The sequence below is a fragment of the Paramisgurnus dabryanus genome, chromosome 9 (genome assembly GCF_030506205.2).
Source record: "Paramisgurnus dabryanus chromosome 9, PD_genome_1.1, whole genome shotgun sequence".
Taxonomy (NCBI): Eukaryota; Metazoa; Chordata; class Actinopteri; order Cypriniformes; family Cobitidae; genus Paramisgurnus; species Paramisgurnus dabryanus.
The window spans coordinates 32,592,487-32,612,036 of record NC_133345.1 but is presented as its reverse complement, the minus strand read 5'-3'; the positions used below and the strand labels follow the sequence as shown (position 1 = coordinate 32,612,036).

Sequence of the window (19,550 nt, the reverse complement as noted above, 5' to 3'; positions counted from 1 at the left end):
ATTTAATCAGACATTTGTAATATTGTGTCAATTCTTCTTTAAATGTATGCTTTTCATTTGATATGTATGTATGTACCAAGAGCTCCTGAAAACCACAACAAATTCCTTGTGTGCTTGTGCACACCTGGCAAATAAAACTCATTCTGATTCTGATTCTGATTCTGAAAAGCAATGCAAGACAAGTTTTACAGCTCAAGAAAAAACACAATGTGTGCCTGCAAACAATCGTGTGTTCTGTGCGGGAAGCAGTGATGTGTGCTGTGAAAGAGAGACACTGTTGTCAATCACTAGCTTTGTCATTCACAAAAATGAGAGCGAGAGCGAGAGACGGGTTGTGTTTCAAGTTTCAAGGGGAGTGTCATTGTTCAGCCAGTCATTTCTTTAAAAATCTAATAAATCTCATGACACTTTTTTTTACCTGAATGATCCACCTTAACAAGAGCAAAGTGCATAATACTTAGCGTGAGGACAGCGGCAGAACATCATGTCCTCATTTTTGTGTGTGTGTGTGTGTGTGCGTGTGTGTATTTTGTGCAGTTTCTCTGTGTAAAGTACTGACTGAGAAAAGTTATGTAAGTTGCATGTTGTGTCTGACTCACAGGCGTGCTGGTGATAGTACAGGTTTATTCAGTAAAACACGTAAGATCATACTGCTATCACACACATATAAAGGTGTTCATCAGTAATTAACTATATTTTAATTGTTTAAGACACAAAAAAAAGGTTTATCCAACATATATCCTTTGTTTTCCAAACCTGTATGACTTTCTTGAGTTAAACTTTAGCAGAATGACATATAGCAAATATCATCCATGTTTGCTGTCAGTTTGCTCTGGGTTTTGCATGTCTTTTGACCAGTTTGAGCAAAGTTTTTGTATATATGACAGTAATGGACAGTTTCTCATGATTATATTGTTGTATGTAGTCCAGTCTGAAGTGCTTTATACATGACTCAAATATGCCAGCTTGATTCTCTTGTGTTTATTGTGTATTGTGATGCATTCCTGCTCATTAAGTCACCGTGCTTTCTTTACATTAGCTGAGAGAATGAAGTTTAATGATAGGAGTGCACTTTAAACGACACACCTGAAATACACACACATTATATTAAAGGCACAATATGTAAGATTTTCACATTATAATATCCAAAAACTACTATTTGTTCACATGTGTACTTGCATTATCCCAAATGTTTTTAAAGCTGCGATCCTTAAAGGGGACATATCATTTAAATCTGTCTTTTTTCATGTTGAAGTGCTATAATTGAGTCTCCTATCATTCTAGAAAATGTGATTAAGGTCAACCCAGTAACTTTGTTTTGGTAAACCATTCTCTGCATGCATGTGAAAAAAGCTCATTGAAATTTGGCTCCCCTTGTGATGTCAGAAGGGGATCTTATTATAATAATAACGCCCCTTAATCTGCACTATCCAACCACAGCACTGACATTAGTGCAGAGATCAGCTCATTTGCATTTTAAAGGACATACCTATCAATTATCTGTGGGGTATTTTGAGCTAAACCTTCACATATGTATGTATTTAGAAAAATTAGTGTTTTAAACTGTCATTTTACTTTGCCCCGATTCACAATGGTAAGCTTATAATAATGATTTATAATTTGAGCTGTCGGGTCGGTTTTCCAGGGAAAAAGTTGAAAACGTCATTCACCTTTGCGTGAAGACGTTATGTCCGTAACGAAGAAGAGGAGCCGGTTGCTTCATCGTATGTGCCCTGGATGGGAGTGTGTAGCTTAGAAAACAGTTGCTTAGAGTTTAAACATGTCATCTAGATGGTGCCGTTTAATCTGTAAAGACAATGATCTAGGGAACGGCATGTCAATATATGTCGGTTTATTACGTCCTTACATCTGGGGAATCATCTGTTAAAACAGTGAAAGCTCAAACTGTGAGCTTGTGCTAAAACAAGAGTTAATATAAACCTCTTTTAACATCTGAAGGGATTCAATACTGGAGCATAGACAGATTTATCTGAACCAGTAAGGCATCTGTTGAAAGATTGTGTTATCATTTAGTCACAACAAATGCAGCAGATATATTATTACACTTCAGTGTTTCACAGGCTTGACGGCAGATCCACCGGGTGTAGATAGATAACTAATATGGGTTCAGATCAGATGTACTTCTGTCATGTGTATGTATAATGACAGATCTGCTCTGATCACAGACATCAGATTCATCTACACAGAGTAGTAAAGCACAACACACACACACACAGAACATTAATACACAAATAACTGCAATTTTATATTTCAATCAGAGATGGCGATAAAGAGGCCAGAGTTACAGACTGCAGCTTTAATAAGTATGCAGAATGTGGAGGTCGTAACATGTAGCACTGCGCTTTGTTGTTGCGTCAATCAATCCTCACTGTGGTCTTACGTTATAATGTAACGGATATAAAACTTTATTTCTTTACGTCATCCATGACCATGACTTAAAAAATCTTGTCAGATTTGTTCCTATCAACATTTAAGGTGCACAGAACTCTCATTGTTTAAGTTGCAGCTGCTGCTGTTGTTTAGCTGTGAAAATGAGATCCCTACTGATAGACCAGCATAATCTGGTGAGCTGGTTTTAGCTGGTCTCACATCTTGGTTTTAGCTGGTTTTGCTGGTGTAGCAAGGTGGTCTAAGACCACCATAAGCTGGTAGCTGGTTTTAGTTGGTTTAAGGTGGCACTAGCTGGTTTAAGCTGGTCCCCCCAGTCTGGCAAAGCTGGTCATGTTGGTGGGTCAGCTGGTCTTCCAGCCTGACCAGCTAAGTCCAGCTAGACCAGCTTAAAAAGTGACCAAAACACAGGAAAAAAGGATTTGAACACCCTGCTATTTTGCAACTTCTCCCACTTAGAAATCATGGAGGGGTCTGAAATTGTCATCTTAAGTGCATGTTCACTGTGAGAGACATAATCTAAAAAAAATCCAGAAATCACTATGTATGATTTTTTTAACTATATATTTGTATGATACAGCTGCAATTAAGTATTTGAACACCTGTCTATCAGCTAGACTTCTGAACCTCAAAGACCTGTTAGTCTGACTTTAATATGTCCACCTCCACTCCATTTATTATCCTAAATTAGATGCACCTGTTTGAGGTCATTAGCTGCATAAAGACACCTGTCAACCCCATACAATCAGTAAGAATCCAACTACTAACATGGCCAAGACCAAAGAGCTGTCCAAAGACACTAGAGACAAAATTGTACACCTCCACAAGGCTGGAAAGCGCTACGGGGAAGTTGCCAAGAAGCATGGTGAAAGTTGGAGCAATCATTAGAAAATGGAAGAAGTTAAACATGACTGTCAATCTCCCTCGAACTGGGGCTCCATGCAAGACCTCACCTTGTGGGGTCTCAATGATCCTAAGAAAGGTGAGAAATCAGCCCAGAACTACACGGGAGGAGCTGATCAATGACCTGAAAAGAGCTGGGACCACCATTTCCAAGGTTACTGATGGTAATACACTAAGATGTCATGGTTTGAATGCATGGCACGGAAGGTTCCCCTGCTTAAATCAGCACATGTCCAGGCCCGTCTTAAGTTTGCCAGTCACCATTTGGATGATCCAGAGGAGTCATGGGACCCTGCTGAAAAAAACGGCATCAAACCAGCATAGACCAGCATGGGAATTATGCTAGTCTATGCTGGTTCAGCTGGTGGTCACAGCATATCAGCACCAAAACACAACATATGCTGGTATGACCAGCATGGGATCCTGGTGCTAATGCTGGTTTAGCTGGTGCTAATGCTGGTTTGGTGCTGGTTTAGCTGGTGCTGATGCTGGTTTGATGCTGGTTTAGCTGGTGTTCACTAGCAAACCAGCACCAAAACACAACATATGCTGGTCTTGCTGGTATGCTGGTTTTTTCAGCAGGGGAGAAAGTCATGTGGTCAGATGAGACCAAAATAGACCTATCCAGTCTCCAGACCTAAGCCCAATAGAGAATCTTTGGAGGGAGCTCAAACTCCGTGTTTCTCAGCGCCAGGCCAGAAACTTGACTGATCTAGAGAAGATCTGTGTGGAGGACTGTGTGCAAACCTGGTGAAAAACTACAGGAAACGTTTGACCTCTGTAATTGCAAACAAAGGCTACTGTACCAAATATTAACATTGACTTTCTCAGGTGTTCAAACACTTATTTGCAGCAAATAAATAGTTAAAAAAATCATATATTGTGATTTCTAGATTTTGTTTTTAGATTATGTCTCTCACAGTGGACATGCACCTACGATGACAATTTCAGACAATTTCAGTGGGAGAACTTGCAAAATAGCAGCGTGTTCAAATACTTATTTTCCTCACTGTAGCTGGATTTTTCAGTAGGGATATTGTGCCTTTAAAAAGCCTAGAAAAGTAAATAATAATACTATAATTAACTTTTTTGTAAGATGCTGTTTTCCATTCCAGTTGATAATGTGTGATTTTTTTTTTTGTTGTTGTTGTTGCTTACAGACCAAAGATTTCAAGCCTGCTGTCTGGTTCTGACTTAGGTTTCTGTTTCATTGTGAGTCTGTGGGATTTTTTCCTGTGTTATCATCTGCCAGGTGAAAATTGTAGGATTATTACAAAAGTTACACACTGAAGCTTGAATGAGGGTTTAAAATTTAACGGTGAGGAACAGTTCCTTCTGCATCATCCGAGGTCTCGTCTTCTCTTCAGGCCGAGCTTGAGTTTTACACAAGCTATAATACAAAAGATTATTGATGAAGACCTCAGATGCATTTAGATTTAGTCTTGGAGTGCCTGGGCCCTATAAACTTCAGCAGAACAGCCCTCGGCTGAACGGTAGCGTTTATGGGCATCATTTTATTCCTCCTATGTTTATAATTAAAGAGGAGCTTTATTGGCAGTTGGCTTTCGCTCTGTTTCTTATTGGAAAAGATTCAAAGTGAAATCAGCAGTTTGAGAGTTTGATTGACAAGTCAATGGAGCTGACAGCACATTTCTATCGCACATCTCCAGGAGTCTCTGACAGACGACAACATTATAAAAACTCAACATCCTTCGTCTCTGCTCGTCCACGACCTCAGATGCTCCCTCTACAAACACTCACTTTGCTTTCTAATCTATCTGTTATGAAACGTGAAGGAAGTTTTTTCTTGCATGATTTTGGCACTGATTTTAATTGCTAGAGTTTTAATGTTTGTGTGAATACAAGCAAGAACAGACAGAGATGAGGAAGAAGAGAGATGATGAGAATCTATGTGCCGTCTGTGGCTTTCTGCCATGTGCCAGCGGTGACAGCAGTTTATACAGAACTGACATTATTCTCAGAAAAATCACCTTCACGCCTGAATCTGCCCGATATTCTCCTGTGGGATTATCAATAAAACTCTTTCTTCTATAAAAACTCATTCTGTTTCAAATTTGATTTCATTCATGCTTTCGGCAGATAATCATATACAAAGCAACTTCTAGGTCATATCGTAGCTTATGTTGTGAGTAGTACAAGCATTTAATCTGCATAAATAAAATGAAGCATTTGTTTAATGATAGACATCCCAGCAGTACCTGAGGTAAAATATGAAAAACCATTTATTCGAGATTTGTGCAGACTCATTTTATTATTTGGATCTATGGTCTTGTAAAATCATGCATGAATTGTGATTAACAGCGAGAACCTGCAGAGGCAAAACAGGAAATCTATAAAAGTTATTACAATCATTTATCAATCATCACATACCCATACACAATAAGACAATAAACACTGTGCCATTTTCTAATAAAAAACAACATTTCTTAATGTTTCCTGACTGAAACCAGCCTTTAAAATAAAACTATTCACAGCATACAATTACATCAATACTTCAAAAGTTACATCATTTTAATGTATTCAGGCCTTCAGTTTACATCACATTCTTCATTTATTTTATTTTGTCTTTTATTTAAATGTCCTCACATACGCATATTAGCAGCGGGCTGTAAACGGACATCCTGTCTCGGGCAGACTGAAGGGTTTGTTTGGTTTGAATCGGGTTCAGTGAGTTATTCAACACGGCCCCGGAGACGAGAGCCAATACAAACACGGACCATGCCGCAAGATGCCCGCTGTATTGTCCTCTTGAGACCCTAAAAAATCTGCCTGAAATCCTACATCAACACGAGTACTGGACAACACAAGTCTCTCAGGGATTATATAAGGATATAAATTACACAAGCATGTGGAATATAGGAATGGGATTCAGCAGGAATCACCAGATATCAGAAGATAGAATAACAATGTCATGCTTGGTTTCATCTGTAGTTTGACAGAAGTGATATATTTTAATTCTGGCAGCTGGACTTGATATAATCTTTTGTTGTTCTGAGACTGAACAGAAATACACTCAGCTAAAGGATTATTACTAAAAAAACTTTTGCCTTCTGAACTGCCTTAATTCTACATGGCATTGATTCAACAAGGTCCTGAAAGCATTCTTTAGAAATGTTGGCCCATATTGATTGGATAGCATATTTCAGTTGATGAAGATTTGTGGGATGCACATCCAGCAACAGAAATCGAGACTCATCAGACCAGGCAACATTTTCCACTCTTCAACTGTCTAATTTTGGTGAGCTTGTGCAAATTGTAGCCTCTTTTTCCTATTTGTAGTGGAGATGAGTGGTACCCGGTTGGGTCTTCTGCTGTTGTAGCCCATCCACCTCAAGGTTGTGCGTGTTGTGGCTTCACAAATGCTTTGCTGCATACCTCGGTTGTAACGAGTGGTTATTTCAGTCAAAGTTGCTCTTCTATCAGCTTGAATCAGTCGGCCCATTCTCCTCTGACCACTAGCATCAATAAGGCATTTTCACCCACAGGACTGCTGCATACTGGATGTTTTTCCCTTTTCACACCCTTCTTTGTAAACTCTAGAAATGGTTGTGCGTGAAAATCCCAGTAACTAAGCAGATTGTGAAAGACTCAGACCGGCCCGTCTGACACCAACAACCATGCCACGCTCAATTGCTTAAATCACCTTTCTTTCCCATTCTGACATTCGGTTTGGAGTTCAGGAGATTGTCTTGACCAGGACCACACCCCTAAATGCATTGAAGCAACTGCCTTGTTATTGGTTGTTTAGATAATTGCATTAATGAGAAATTGAAGAGGTGTTCTTAGTAATCCTTTAGGTGAGTGTATATTATCAGTGGTGTATAAAGATCTTACATAAAGAACTGTATTGTTTTTATTATCTAAAAATGAGGCGTTTTTATCTACATACACTGCGGGTCCCCTTACATGAAAGTTGCAATTTTGCGACACCGTGTTTCTACAGTAGCCTTATAGGGCGCTTCGTCACTACATTGTCTCAGATGTTGACATGTTTGTCCTGTTGCAGCTACCGTAACTTCTCTATGCATTTCGAAAGGGAGGGCTGAGCGAGGACTGAGCCGTTGGTTGCGAATCTTAAAACCTGATGCCGCTAAAATCTACACACTGCACCTTTAAGTTAAAGTAACATAAAAATATAAGTTCAACGGTTTCAACTAGATTTTATAAGTAATGTCAACTAATCACAGGTCAAAACTTAAAATAGTAGGTTGAATTGACATGCAAAACCAAGTTGTTTTAACTTCATGCTGCATTTTTTTATAGTGCATGACAAGTGAGAAAAAAAGAGCTTTTTCAATGTTTAAGTACCATATTTGGGTCCCCAGTGCTTCTATCAACCTAGAAAATGTCAGAAAGATCAACCCAGTAACTAAGTTTTGGTAAACCATTTTTTGATCCTTGAAATTTGGCTCCCTTTGTGATGTCAGAAGGGGATCTTCTTATAATAATACCGCCCCTTAATCTGCACTATCCAACCACGGCACTGGCATTTAGTGCAGAGATCAGCTCATTTGCATTTTAAAGGACACACCCAAAAATGGCACATTTTTGCTCACACCTACAAAATGTCAATTTTAAGATGTTATAATAAATTATCTTGATGGTATTTTGAGCTAAAACTTTACATACTCTGAGGACACCAAAGATTTTTTTTACATTTTACAAAAGTCTTGTGACATGGCCCCTTTAAATCTGTTCAACATGATGCACAGATAACTAAATAAGAATAATAAAAATAGACCTATGTTATGTATAAAGTCAAACAGTGTAAAATATTTTTTATTCATGTTGTTAATTAATAGCAGTAGTAAATGCGTAGCCGTGATCACCAGAGCTTAGACTCATGCTAAAGAGAAAGAAGACATAGGAAAACTCTTCAAAATAATTTTATAGCAAGGGAAATAATATTTACATGGATTGGAACAATATGGGTAAATATTTACTTAAAAATAATAATTTCTACCTATTTTTGTTCTTGTGCAACAGCTGAGTATTTATTTTAGTCCTGTGCAACACATAGGTGCAGTGGCATTTCCCCATCTGGGACAATAAGAATAGCTGACTCTAAAAATATCATTGTTATTAGATCAGCACCTCATTCATACTGCCGGCTTCTACAGGAACAAATTAGAAAAATCTCAGCTATTTACACAACAGTAGCGTGTCTGCAGTGATTGTGTGATTGTTTTGATAAATGGGTGACCCCATACCCCCCCCCTCCATACACACACACACACTGACCCCTGGCACAGCTCGAGCAAACACAGTCTGCACGCGATGATTAACCAGCACAGTGGTCAGGGTTCGAGCACAGAGGAGGTGTGTGTGCGCGCGCGCGAGTGCGTGTATGTGTTCGTGTGTTGCGTGTCAACCTGGTAAATATGTGCTTTCCCTTCAGCGCGTTCATGTTTTATCTGACTCAGCAGAAGTCGTGCGCGTGTGGTGATTGATAGCCAATTCGAGTTTCCGCACGCAACTATTGTCCCACAGAGACCCGCGCACGCTCGCACCCGAGCACATACCTTCGAGAATCCAATGCGCATGCGTGAGCTGCTCCACTTTCATCTTCAGTAATCACCTGTATTCTCACGCTCAAGACATTAATACCGATAGATATGAGCTGTATGTGGGGAGAACTGGGTTGCAACAGTTTTTGCATTTCTATCAGTTTCTCAGAGCCTGTTTGTATTGGAAAGCCAACATTTTATTGATTTAAACCTAAATCGGTCAGCACCTTACTGTTGCATGTTTAAATATATTAATATGCATAATTTATAGTTGAATAGACAAAGTATCATCACACATAGCAGGGGACGATCGCAAATTGCAACAGTCCATTGGGACAGAATTTTCTAGGGGATGCAACATTCTAGGGGTCCAATATCTGTATATATATATTATATATATATCTTTATGCAGTAGCATTGGTTTAACTGCCTCTTTAATATTTAACATTTATTTTAAATATTTCCCAGCAGCCACATGACTGACCTTCAACGTTGAAATGTGGTTAAAATAATGTCAGTTCTTGTTGTAACGTTGAAACAGCATTGATACAACAGTAAATGCTAAACGGTTGCAAAAGGTTTATAAAATGCTTAAAAATCAACGTTGAAATTTGGTTGAAATAATGTCAGTTGTTTGTTCAACGTTGATTCAATTTGCAAAATCAAAAGATAATTCAAAATTGATCCAAGCTTGTCCTTGACGTTGAAATCCCAGCTGGGTTGTTGTCCTTAGTTGTATATTTACGTGGTTCTTTGTTACTGCTGTATTTATTTGCCATTGTTGAATTTTCAATGGAATTGGGGTCTGGACATAAACATATTCATCCATTCATTAAGGAATAATTGACAACAGGCCATTGAATTATAAGAAAATAATGCACACCCAAGGTGCAATGCCGTTACACTTCCAAATTATTTCCAAATAATTCAAAGGACCGGAGTCAATTATTCCTCTTACACAACGGTTACCACAGACATTGCTCTGGTGCCTATTTTTAAGACATTTGACAAGTTAGGTGTGCGGTTATCAGAAATTAATGCATACCCACGGAACATTTCTCAGCCAATCACAATACAGCATTCAACAAACCTGTGTAATAAATTGTTATAAAATTTGTTTAGGTTAATTATTACATTAAATTTGAACTGTAAAATACATAAAACCAAAATACTAAAATACTTTTTTAACATTTCTGAGCTAAAGAGGTAGAAGGACTTTCATTAAAATTATATAACACAAACACTGAGACAGTATGACAAAATCTCTCTCAAGAAGGAATGGTCACAGCTGCTTTATTTCAGAATAGAAGTGGGGCTACTAAGCATGTGAGTTTCATCAAAACTAAATATATTCGCTCTGTTTTCCAGCAAAAAAGGAAAGCTTCTTGAAAAAATGCATCATTCAGCCAAAACATTCATGATATTGTACATCATCCTATTGCTTACATCCACAGCCATCCAGTTGCAAATAGCCCCATGCAGACGGTGTCGTTTTAATTGACTCTAAAGGGGTTTGATGATGGATGGATGTACATTCCCCTATTTTTTACATGGATGCATTCCACATGAGTGTGTTTTAAAGAGTAAAGAGACAGGGAAATGATATAAGCTTTGACCACTGTAAATAAATTATAGTAGTACGTTAGTTTCTGCAAACAGGTGAATAAAAAACACCTGCAGACAAATGTAGGATTAAATAAGGATTATTATAAAAAAGCAAAATCAGTATTTTAAACCAAAGCAGATTATAGAGTTTTGACTGGTTAGCTTTATTTGCAACTTAGTGCCTCACACAAGACTTTCTATAAGTCCTGATGTCATGATTATCACTAACTTTGAACACTTACTTTATAATATTTTATTTTGAAAGTTTGAGAGAGAACCTGCACGTATGACAATCTGTTTTTGTGTTTAAAGCATTATTTTCTTTTAAAGGAAAAGTTAATTGCTGTTTATTATAATAGGTAAAATGTCCAAAACTCTCTGGGGCAAATGGCAGGACAGAAGAGCGTGTATGAGAAATTCATGACTTCTGGTTTCTCAGCCTAAAGGGTGAAATGTTTTAGTGAGCACCAGGTCAAAACCTGCACTCACGGTGAAGTGTCATGAACTTCAGTCACTGCTAATCCTATTAAGACGGGCGGCCGAGGGCACACGCGAGGTCTCTGGCCAGACAAACCGACTCCTGACTCAGTGATTATACAAAAGGTTGTGCAAACCCCAAAACAGGTGTACACAGCAGGGGCTTGGGGTCAAATATAGCTAACTTATACAAGCATGCATGGCATATATCCAAGCAAGCAATTCGGTCTAAAACAAGGGCTGTAAGGAAAAGTCTAATAGACGACTAACCATTGCCCAAGAATAGACGATGTGTATACGGTTAGAACATGTAAAAGAAATGAAAGCAAACACCTTGAACGCCTGTTTTCTTATATGATAGAATATTTTGCACATACATCTTGCTAGTTTTTGTTTAGCCAAAAATGGCATGTAACCAAATTCAAGGGTATTTAGGGTAGACAGTTCGCCATCATTTTGCTGGTTCTTGCTTGCTGAGTGGTAAGACACTGAGGAGAGCGGGGGTCACATCATGTGTTAAATCAGTTTAAAATATCCTAATTGCATTGCCTGTGGTTTAAAGACCATATTATAAACCAAAGTCGGTGCTTTAGATAGATGGACAGGCAGACAGATGGACAGACAAAGTTTATGGCTTCATGCCGTGATGCTTTTGCAGATTTCCATGCAGAAGGATGCATTTGTTCCTTTCTGTGTGTAAAAGGCAGGTAAGTAATTACAGGTGTGCAGTTACAGGTGGCAGAACATCACAGCACATCCGTCCTTTCTGCTCCAGACTGCGTGCAGGTAGGTTGTTTTCCCATGCACTACTTCAAACATGACACTTCAAAACCTCCTGTGCTCCATTCAGGTCTGTTCCCGGCCACAAACACACAAACACGACACCGATGGGTGGACGGGCCCTCACAGTGAACCCTGCATGCAACGCACTCACGCACACGTATATATAAACACATGCACGACAAGAAGCATTGAAAATAATTCCAGGCTGATGTTTTTGAGAATTAATATTCACTATTCACATTATCTGGTGTTTATCTCACACGCACACATGCTCACAGGTCTGATTGTGAAGGTTGTGTGATGCAGGCTGAGGTGCCTTCACACTCTTTTCATTTCTTTCATCTTCAGCGATAGATTCCTGTGGCGTTTTACTGCTGAAGGTAAACACATTATTCTGACTGTCTTTGTTTGTGCTGTGACACTGATATAGTGGCTCCAAACCCACAGCAAACACACGCAAACTCTTCATGCTACATTACTACTCAAGTGTTCAAATGTTTTATCTCCTTCTTTCTTTCTGTTTGGATATTCAGAGTTCAGTCATTTGTCACTAAGTGCAGTTATATCACCAAATATTATGAAAGAAACTAAATGCATTTTGGAAACTGATGCTTTCCATGAGAGATGCATAGATTTATACAACACTTTTCTAAGAAGTGAAGGCAGTACAGTGACCCCAAAATACACTTACATTTATTGATAAAGTGTCTGCAGGCAAAGGATAGCTAGTATAGAGCATTTCTCACAAATGAGAGGTTTTTATACTTCATCACATTTAAAAAAATATTTTGTCTTTTTTTCAGTTCACATGTAATGTTTTGTTATAAAAGTGCGCTTCTGTTGACCATTTATAACATAAAAATAAATTAAATGTCGTTATCTAATGCCATGACATGGAGTTATGCTAAATGTGGGTTTATAGTGATTCGTGTGAAATGTGATTAATCTTAATAATGCGACGCGAGAGTCACGCAGGTGAACTCGGATTAACAGGCTGAGTTTGCGTGAGTTTACGTTAAGTTTGCGTGGTGTTGGACTCGACCGAGCCCATGCGACACAATCCAAGATAAGAGCCGCTGCCGCCTTCGCGTGACTAACCGAGCAGATTTAGGATTGTCCCGAAGACCGAGCGAGCCCACCCCTCTGACCCTTGTCACGCGAACACATACACACACACCCATTCTCACACACACACCCACACAGACATAGAGCCGCGTAACCGAGCAGATTTCACACACACACACATTCTCTCTCTCTCTCTCTCTCTCTCTCTCTCTCTCTCTCTCTCACACGCACACACAAGCATACATTCTCTAACACACACACGCGCGCGAGTACGCGGATGATAGTGGCTTTGGTCCTAATACTATTATATTGATTAATTATACTGTAATCTTTCACAGTTAGTTTTTCTCTTTAAATCTCGTAAATATAAAATTTAACAAAAATTTTGATGACAATCAAAAAAAAATTCAGAATTTTTAAGGCTAATGTTGCTTTCAGATTACTTGTCAGTCTGGAAATTGAAGATGAGACACTTTCAGCAGTGAAAAAAAAATGTATCTATGGGAATTTCTTAAATAGTCTGTCTCAAATATTTTTTTATTGTTTTTATGTATATTGTACAAAGTGAACCAATAACAAAGTGTTTCCTCAGATATGTCATTAAAATAATTGTTTCTAAAATATTCCAACTTCCAAGAACAACCTGCTGCATCTGCCCAAATGACATGTGCATCCGATGGACAATTTGCCATCTCTTAAGTCACAATGCAGTAGGTTATATTCATGTTACCTACCTTCATAATGACATACTGCTTCACTAACTGAGAATTAAGTATGACTGTGTAATTCAGTCTGAACCATCACAGATAATTTGGTATATAGCATTTGTCTCAGGGAGGATGTGAGAACGTAATTGGGATTGTAAACTATGAATGAAAATGTGGCCGTCCTTGCCATTTATTGGCAACAGTTTAATCAAAGTGAAATGAACATTAAACATTAACAAGTCTTTATCTTTACAGAATAAAACTAAAATAACAGCCTCATGCAAAGCATTCCAGAAATATCAACCTTTTTAGTTTTTCCTTTAGATTTGGGTTCCCAGAATGCTTTGCATGTTATTTTAGTTTAATTCTGTAAAGAAACTTGTTAATGTTTAATGTTCATTTAACTTTGAACAAACAGCTTCTAGAAACGTTTTACAGTGTGTGCTTTTGAAGGGTGGAGTTTGGGGTTGTGTTTCAGTATAGTCCTGAAATAGACATCTGATGGATGTTTACAGCATCTTTATTATCAACTTAAAATAAAAATATCCCAATCGACATGTTTGTTTCTGCTGTTTTTTTTTTTATAAATTAATCATTTGACTAAAAATATTTGTTCTCATAAACTTTCATCAAAGTGCAACAATTAACTTTTTTGTGATGGGCTGCAAATTGTAGTGTCATGGGGTCTGTTAAATATCTCATATATAGGACCCCAAAACAATTGCATTGGCTGACCTTTTAAATAAGTTGTTTCATGATAGCCTATATGTCATCTTACGACCAGCAATGTCATAAAATGCAAGATATAATTATGATTAAATGACAGAGAGTCAAACAAATGCATTTTTAGCAAATGCAACGGAAAAACCTTAAAATTACTAATAGATGCGCATGCATGGCATATAAATACAAATGCAATATCTCTTCTTTCAATTTTTTGTAGCATTTGTAGTTATTGTCTTCTGTTCCGACAGTAAATGATGAACTCGTTTAACCCACAGCATCCTCGCGCGCAGCTCAGGGAAGCGGTGCGCTCGCGCTCTCACGCAACGTGGCCAATCTTTAACCCGCGTGCTACAGGTGCACGCACGCGATTGCGTTTGATGAGTTTATCGTGGCGTGATAACAGCCTGAGACTGCGAGATGCTTTCAAATGAAACGGACCACAAAACAAATAAGCGCGCATATAAGTTCAATATAACATGTTTAAAGGGGCCAGCAAATATCTTAGAAATGCACCTTCCTGTTCACACACTGAATGAGAAACATGAAACATTAGTGAAATAGCAGGGGCTCCGAAACACACACACACACATAAACACACTCACTCACACACACACACACACACCTTTGCACGCGATGCTTACCTGTTGCTTAATGAGTTACGAGCGCGTGCCAGGTGGAACATGACCCTACAAATCAATGCAAAGTATTTCATATGTCGATTAAGTAATGGGCAAATATGTAAGAAATGATGCAATAAACACTTTGTTTACTGTGCTTATAATACCTGCAGGAAAAATGATGATAAAATATCTTCTTCATTGTTTTGTCATTTAAATAAAAACTAAATTAATAAAACTAAAATTTTAAATTATTTGAAGCTTTTTTTAATCTTTTCCCGTTCTTTTTATTTTGCGTTTTTTAAAGAAAATAAAGTTTGTTTAAATGTTGTATGTTAATTTTTTTATTATTATTTATGAATCTATAAACATTCTTCATGATGAATTTGTATCTAAGTTCATATAATAACTTATACTGTATGGTTTATAATAATTTGTAATAAAGGCTTTTATTTAATTATACTATTAATATAAAATAGGTAATTTCAAACTATTAATACATTACATGATATACTGAGGCAAGCATTATATATTCAAATTCTGCAGATTTAAACACTTTATTTAATTTCATGTATAAGGGCCTGAATCGATAAAAAAAAGTCTTGTATGTCGTTGTATATATAATTTGTTTTAATTGTTAATAAACTCACTGTCAGCAGTGTTTGTGCTGTTATAAACTCATTCACAAAGCTTGCAGCTCTTCCCAGCCTCTGACGTCACATAGCGAGCAGCCAATAGCAACGAGCTCTTGTGTATATAAGATTTATCTGCTGGAATACAGCAGCACTCCTCTGGAGTTCACATTATTGACTTTGGATAGACAGATTAAGCATTGAAGAAGAGATTTTTTCTTTACAATACTTTATAGGTGAGCTTGATGTCAATACTTTCATTTAAATCCTTTATTTGTTCAGTGACCGTTATTTAAACATATTAAAATGTTGCCTCATGTTTAAGTTGTTAGATTTAGTGTGCTAACATTTTTTTTCTGTATCACATCTTTTACTGACTGCATGACTATTTTGTTATATTTTCACATTTTATCTATTATCTATTGTGCTATGCATTTAGAAAATAATTAATAATTTTTTGCCTGCTGTGCACATTTTTTGTGGGTCCATATATGAACTTTTTTACATTGCACTGAATATTGCATTGCATGTCTTGCATGGTGCTTTTTCTGAATGAAGGTGTGTATGCGTGTGTGCGCTCACTTATGCATCTGCCCTTGACACAGAATGCTTCATGTGTGGTTTATCATTAATGAATTTTAAAATAACTTGCAAATAACCAACCAATGTGCATTGCTTATTCTGCAAAACTATTAGTTAGTTATTACTTACTTGGACTTCTAAACAAAAAAAATATGTTCATGCAACACATGCAATGCAAAAAAGGAAAACAGGTTACAGAAAGACACACCTTTTCAGTTTCATTGGCCCAAGAAATGTTAGCACTTGCTTTCTCTCTCTTCTCTCTGTCTGTCTCACTCACTCTTTTTTTCTCTCTCACTTTCTTTCTCTCCAAGGTTATTATCTTGTCTTATTTATCTTTCTTGTGTTTGGAGCAGGTAATCTGTTCACCATCTGCAAGGCGAAAGGTTTAACACTCCTGACTCCTGTCAAAGAGAACAAAGGAAGATAACAATGGCTTTGACAGTTCTCCCTTTGCTTGGCCCGATCTCTGTGTCCGAGAGTCTCGTGGCCATTATAACAATATGTGTGGCGTATCTCCTCATGCGCCTCATGCACGCTAAAATTCCAGAAGGTCTCCAGAAGCTGCCGGGCCCAAAGCCACTTCCAATCATCGGTAACGTCCTGGAAGTGGGAAATAACCCCCATCTCAGCCTGACTGCCATGAGCAAGTGCTACGGCCCTGTCTTTCAAATCCAGATCGGTATGCGTCCTGTGGTGGTGCTCAGCGGCAACGAGGTCATTCGTCAGGCTCTCCTCAAACAGGGTGACGAATTTGCTGGTCGACCGGACCTGCACAGCTCAAAGTTCATCAGTGACGGCAAGAGTCTGGCCTTCAGCACAGACCAGGTCGGTGTGTGGCGTGCCCGCCGCAAACTGGCACTCAGTGCCCTGCGAACATTCGCCACAGTGCAGAGCGAAAGTTCAGAGTATTCGTGCGCTCTCGAGGAACACATCAGCAAAGAGGGGCTGTATCTGGTGGAAAGACTTAACAGCGTCATGAAGATGGAGGGAAGCTTCGATCCGTTCCGTTACATCGTGGTGTCCGTGGCCAATGTCATCTGCGGGATCTGTTTCGGTCACCGCTACAGTCACGACGACGACGAGCTGTTGAGTTTGGTCAACTTGAGCGATGAGTTTGGAAAGGTTGTGGGAAGCGGCAACCCCTCCGACTTCATTCCATTCCTGCGCTTCCTGCCCAGCAAAACAATGAAAAAGTTCCTGGATATCAACGCACGATTCAGCAAATTAATGAAGAGACTCGTGACGGAGCATTATGACACTTTTGACAAGGTGGGTGATCTTCAATGTGAGCTTTGGTTCAATGGCCAAAATCATTCAGTGGCAGCTGACCACATGTGTCTTGTTTCAGAACAACATCCGTGACATCACCGATTCTCTCATCGACCATTGTGAAGACAGAAAACTGGATGAGAACTCCAATGTTCAAGTCTCTGATGAGAAGATTGTGGGAATTGTCAATGATCTCTTTGGAGCCGGTGGGTGCAGCGAGAGCGACTATTGTGAAATGAGCGAGTAAGATGTGGCCTGTGGTTAAATCTGTGTCTTTGGTTATTGACAGGTTTTGACACTATTAGCACGGCTCTCTCCTGGGCTGTTGTGTATCTGGTTGCTTACCCTGAGATCCAGGAACGACTACACAGAGAGCTGAGTGAGTGAGAGTCTGTCTGCATATGTCACTTTTATGAAGTAGTGTTTTTATACTGTATTTTATGCACACCTGCTTCCCGACTTGGTAATAAATGGCTTGAAAAACTCTTTGAACGTTGTCTGTCTCCAGATGAAAAGATCGGAAAGGACCGGACACCTCGTCTGTCAGACAGACCTGATCTGCCGCTGCTGGAGTCTTTTATTCTGGAGACCTTCAGGCATTCATCTTTCCTACCCTTCACCATTCCTCACTGGTGAGTTAACCCTAATCACCATTCAAGTTAAATAGATCAGGTGAACAATGTTAGGTCGACATGAAAAGATGACTTTTGCCAGTTCTAGTCTCAAGCCTCATGTTTTTCTCTTACAGCACCACTAAAAACACTTCTCTGAATGGATACTTCATTCCTAAAGACACCTGCGTGTTTGTGAACCAGTGGCAGGTCAACCGTGACCCGTAAGTGCTTTTAATAGTGATGAATTAAAGAAGAAGTGACTGCTCTTATACCCTTTGAAATGATGCTGATTCTGCTGTCTCTTATCTGCAGTGAACTGTGGAAGGATCCATCATCTTTCAACCCCGATCGATTCCTCAGCGCAGACGGTACAGAGCTGAATAAGGTGGAGGGTGAGAAGGTTTTGGCCTTCGGTTTGGGAAAGCGCCGCTGCATCGGAGAGGCAATCGGACGATCCGAGGTCTTTCTGTTCCTGGCCATCCTGCTCCAGAGATTCAAGTTCAACAGTATGCCAGGAGAAATACTGGACATGACGCCAGAGTACGGCCTTACCATGAAACACAAGCGCTGTCGGCTGCGTGCCACACCACAACCGGGGTTTGAAGTCAGTGGGGCTGCATCGTGAACGGACTGAAAGGTCAACTGAGTTCTGCCTTAACCCGCAAGGTTTCCACTTGTGGTTTCGGTCTGGTGAAAAGCTTGACGTCAGCTCGCAATGCCAAATATTTGAAAGATGTTTGTATCAGCTCTGAATCTGATGCAGGTCAAATCGTTTGGTGCGGTGTATTACAGTTATTTTAACCATGCTGGAGTGCACAAATCATAAGCTATGAGTCTTTTATCGTGTACATACATCTTTTTTTCATAGGCGAATTGACATTCCCAGCACCTCATGCAAATGGTGAAAAAAGATTATGTGCTTTTAATTAAAGTGCACAGTAGCGGTGATAACACTGTGTGTCTGTTGGAGCTCTGCATTAAGCTGCTTTTCTGTAAGTTTATATTCCGAAACTTTACAAAGATTTCTCATCTCTTACCGAGTGTCTGCCGGATGACATACACTGAAGCTATATTCAATTATTTGATTATGAACCCATAATGTGATCTTGATGTAAATATACAACCAATATCACTATGCACAATTTTCATTTTTATGTTTTACAAATTTATATTTTACTTTGTTTTTTATCAAGGTTCTTCTTGATGTCCAATATTGTTCTCTAGATGAACACCAGATTTTATCCTTTATGTTGTTGTTGTTCTTGTTTTTATTGTATTTGCCTGATATACATTTTTGTCACAGGTGATTTTTGTACAATGAAGGAATATAACTTGTGAAGGACTAAAGCTGTCATATAATAAATACTTACTTTTACAACTGAGGCCTCATATTAACTTTGTGAGCAGGTGCATGTATTTGCATATATATGATTAAATGATTTATGCTAAATGAAAGTTTCCTCACTGTAACTGTGTAGTTACGTAAAACAAAATAAACATCCAAAAAGTTATTATTTGGCTTTGTTCTTGAGATTTGATAAATTTTAAATTATACTTGCAAAAATTGCACTAGTGTCATAGCACAGCACACTGTATAATTAGCATATTAATTTACCGTAGTGTGTTTAGA

The 19,550-nt window shown here is 38.6% G+C and overlaps 1 protein-coding gene across 1 annotated transcript; it reads left to right on the top strand.

Annotated features, from left to right (window-relative positions):
* Nucleotides 1–15,540: 15,540 nt before the first annotated feature.
* cyp1a (cytochrome P450, family 1, subfamily A) lies at nucleotides 15,541–19,298 on the top strand. Its single transcript, XM_065283820.2, has 7 exons — nucleotides 15,541–15,688; nucleotides 16,391–17,306; nucleotides 17,386–17,512; nucleotides 17,596–17,685; nucleotides 17,815–17,938; nucleotides 18,055–18,141; nucleotides 18,233–19,298. The coding sequence occupies exons 2-7, from the start codon at nucleotides 16,467–16,469 to the stop codon at nucleotides 18,543–18,545; spliced, it is 1,581 nt and encodes a 526-aa protein (XP_065139892.1). The 5' UTR covers nucleotides 15,541–15,688; nucleotides 16,391–16,466; the 3' UTR covers nucleotides 18,546–19,298.
* The last annotated feature ends 252 nt before the right edge of the window (nucleotides 19,299–19,550 follow it).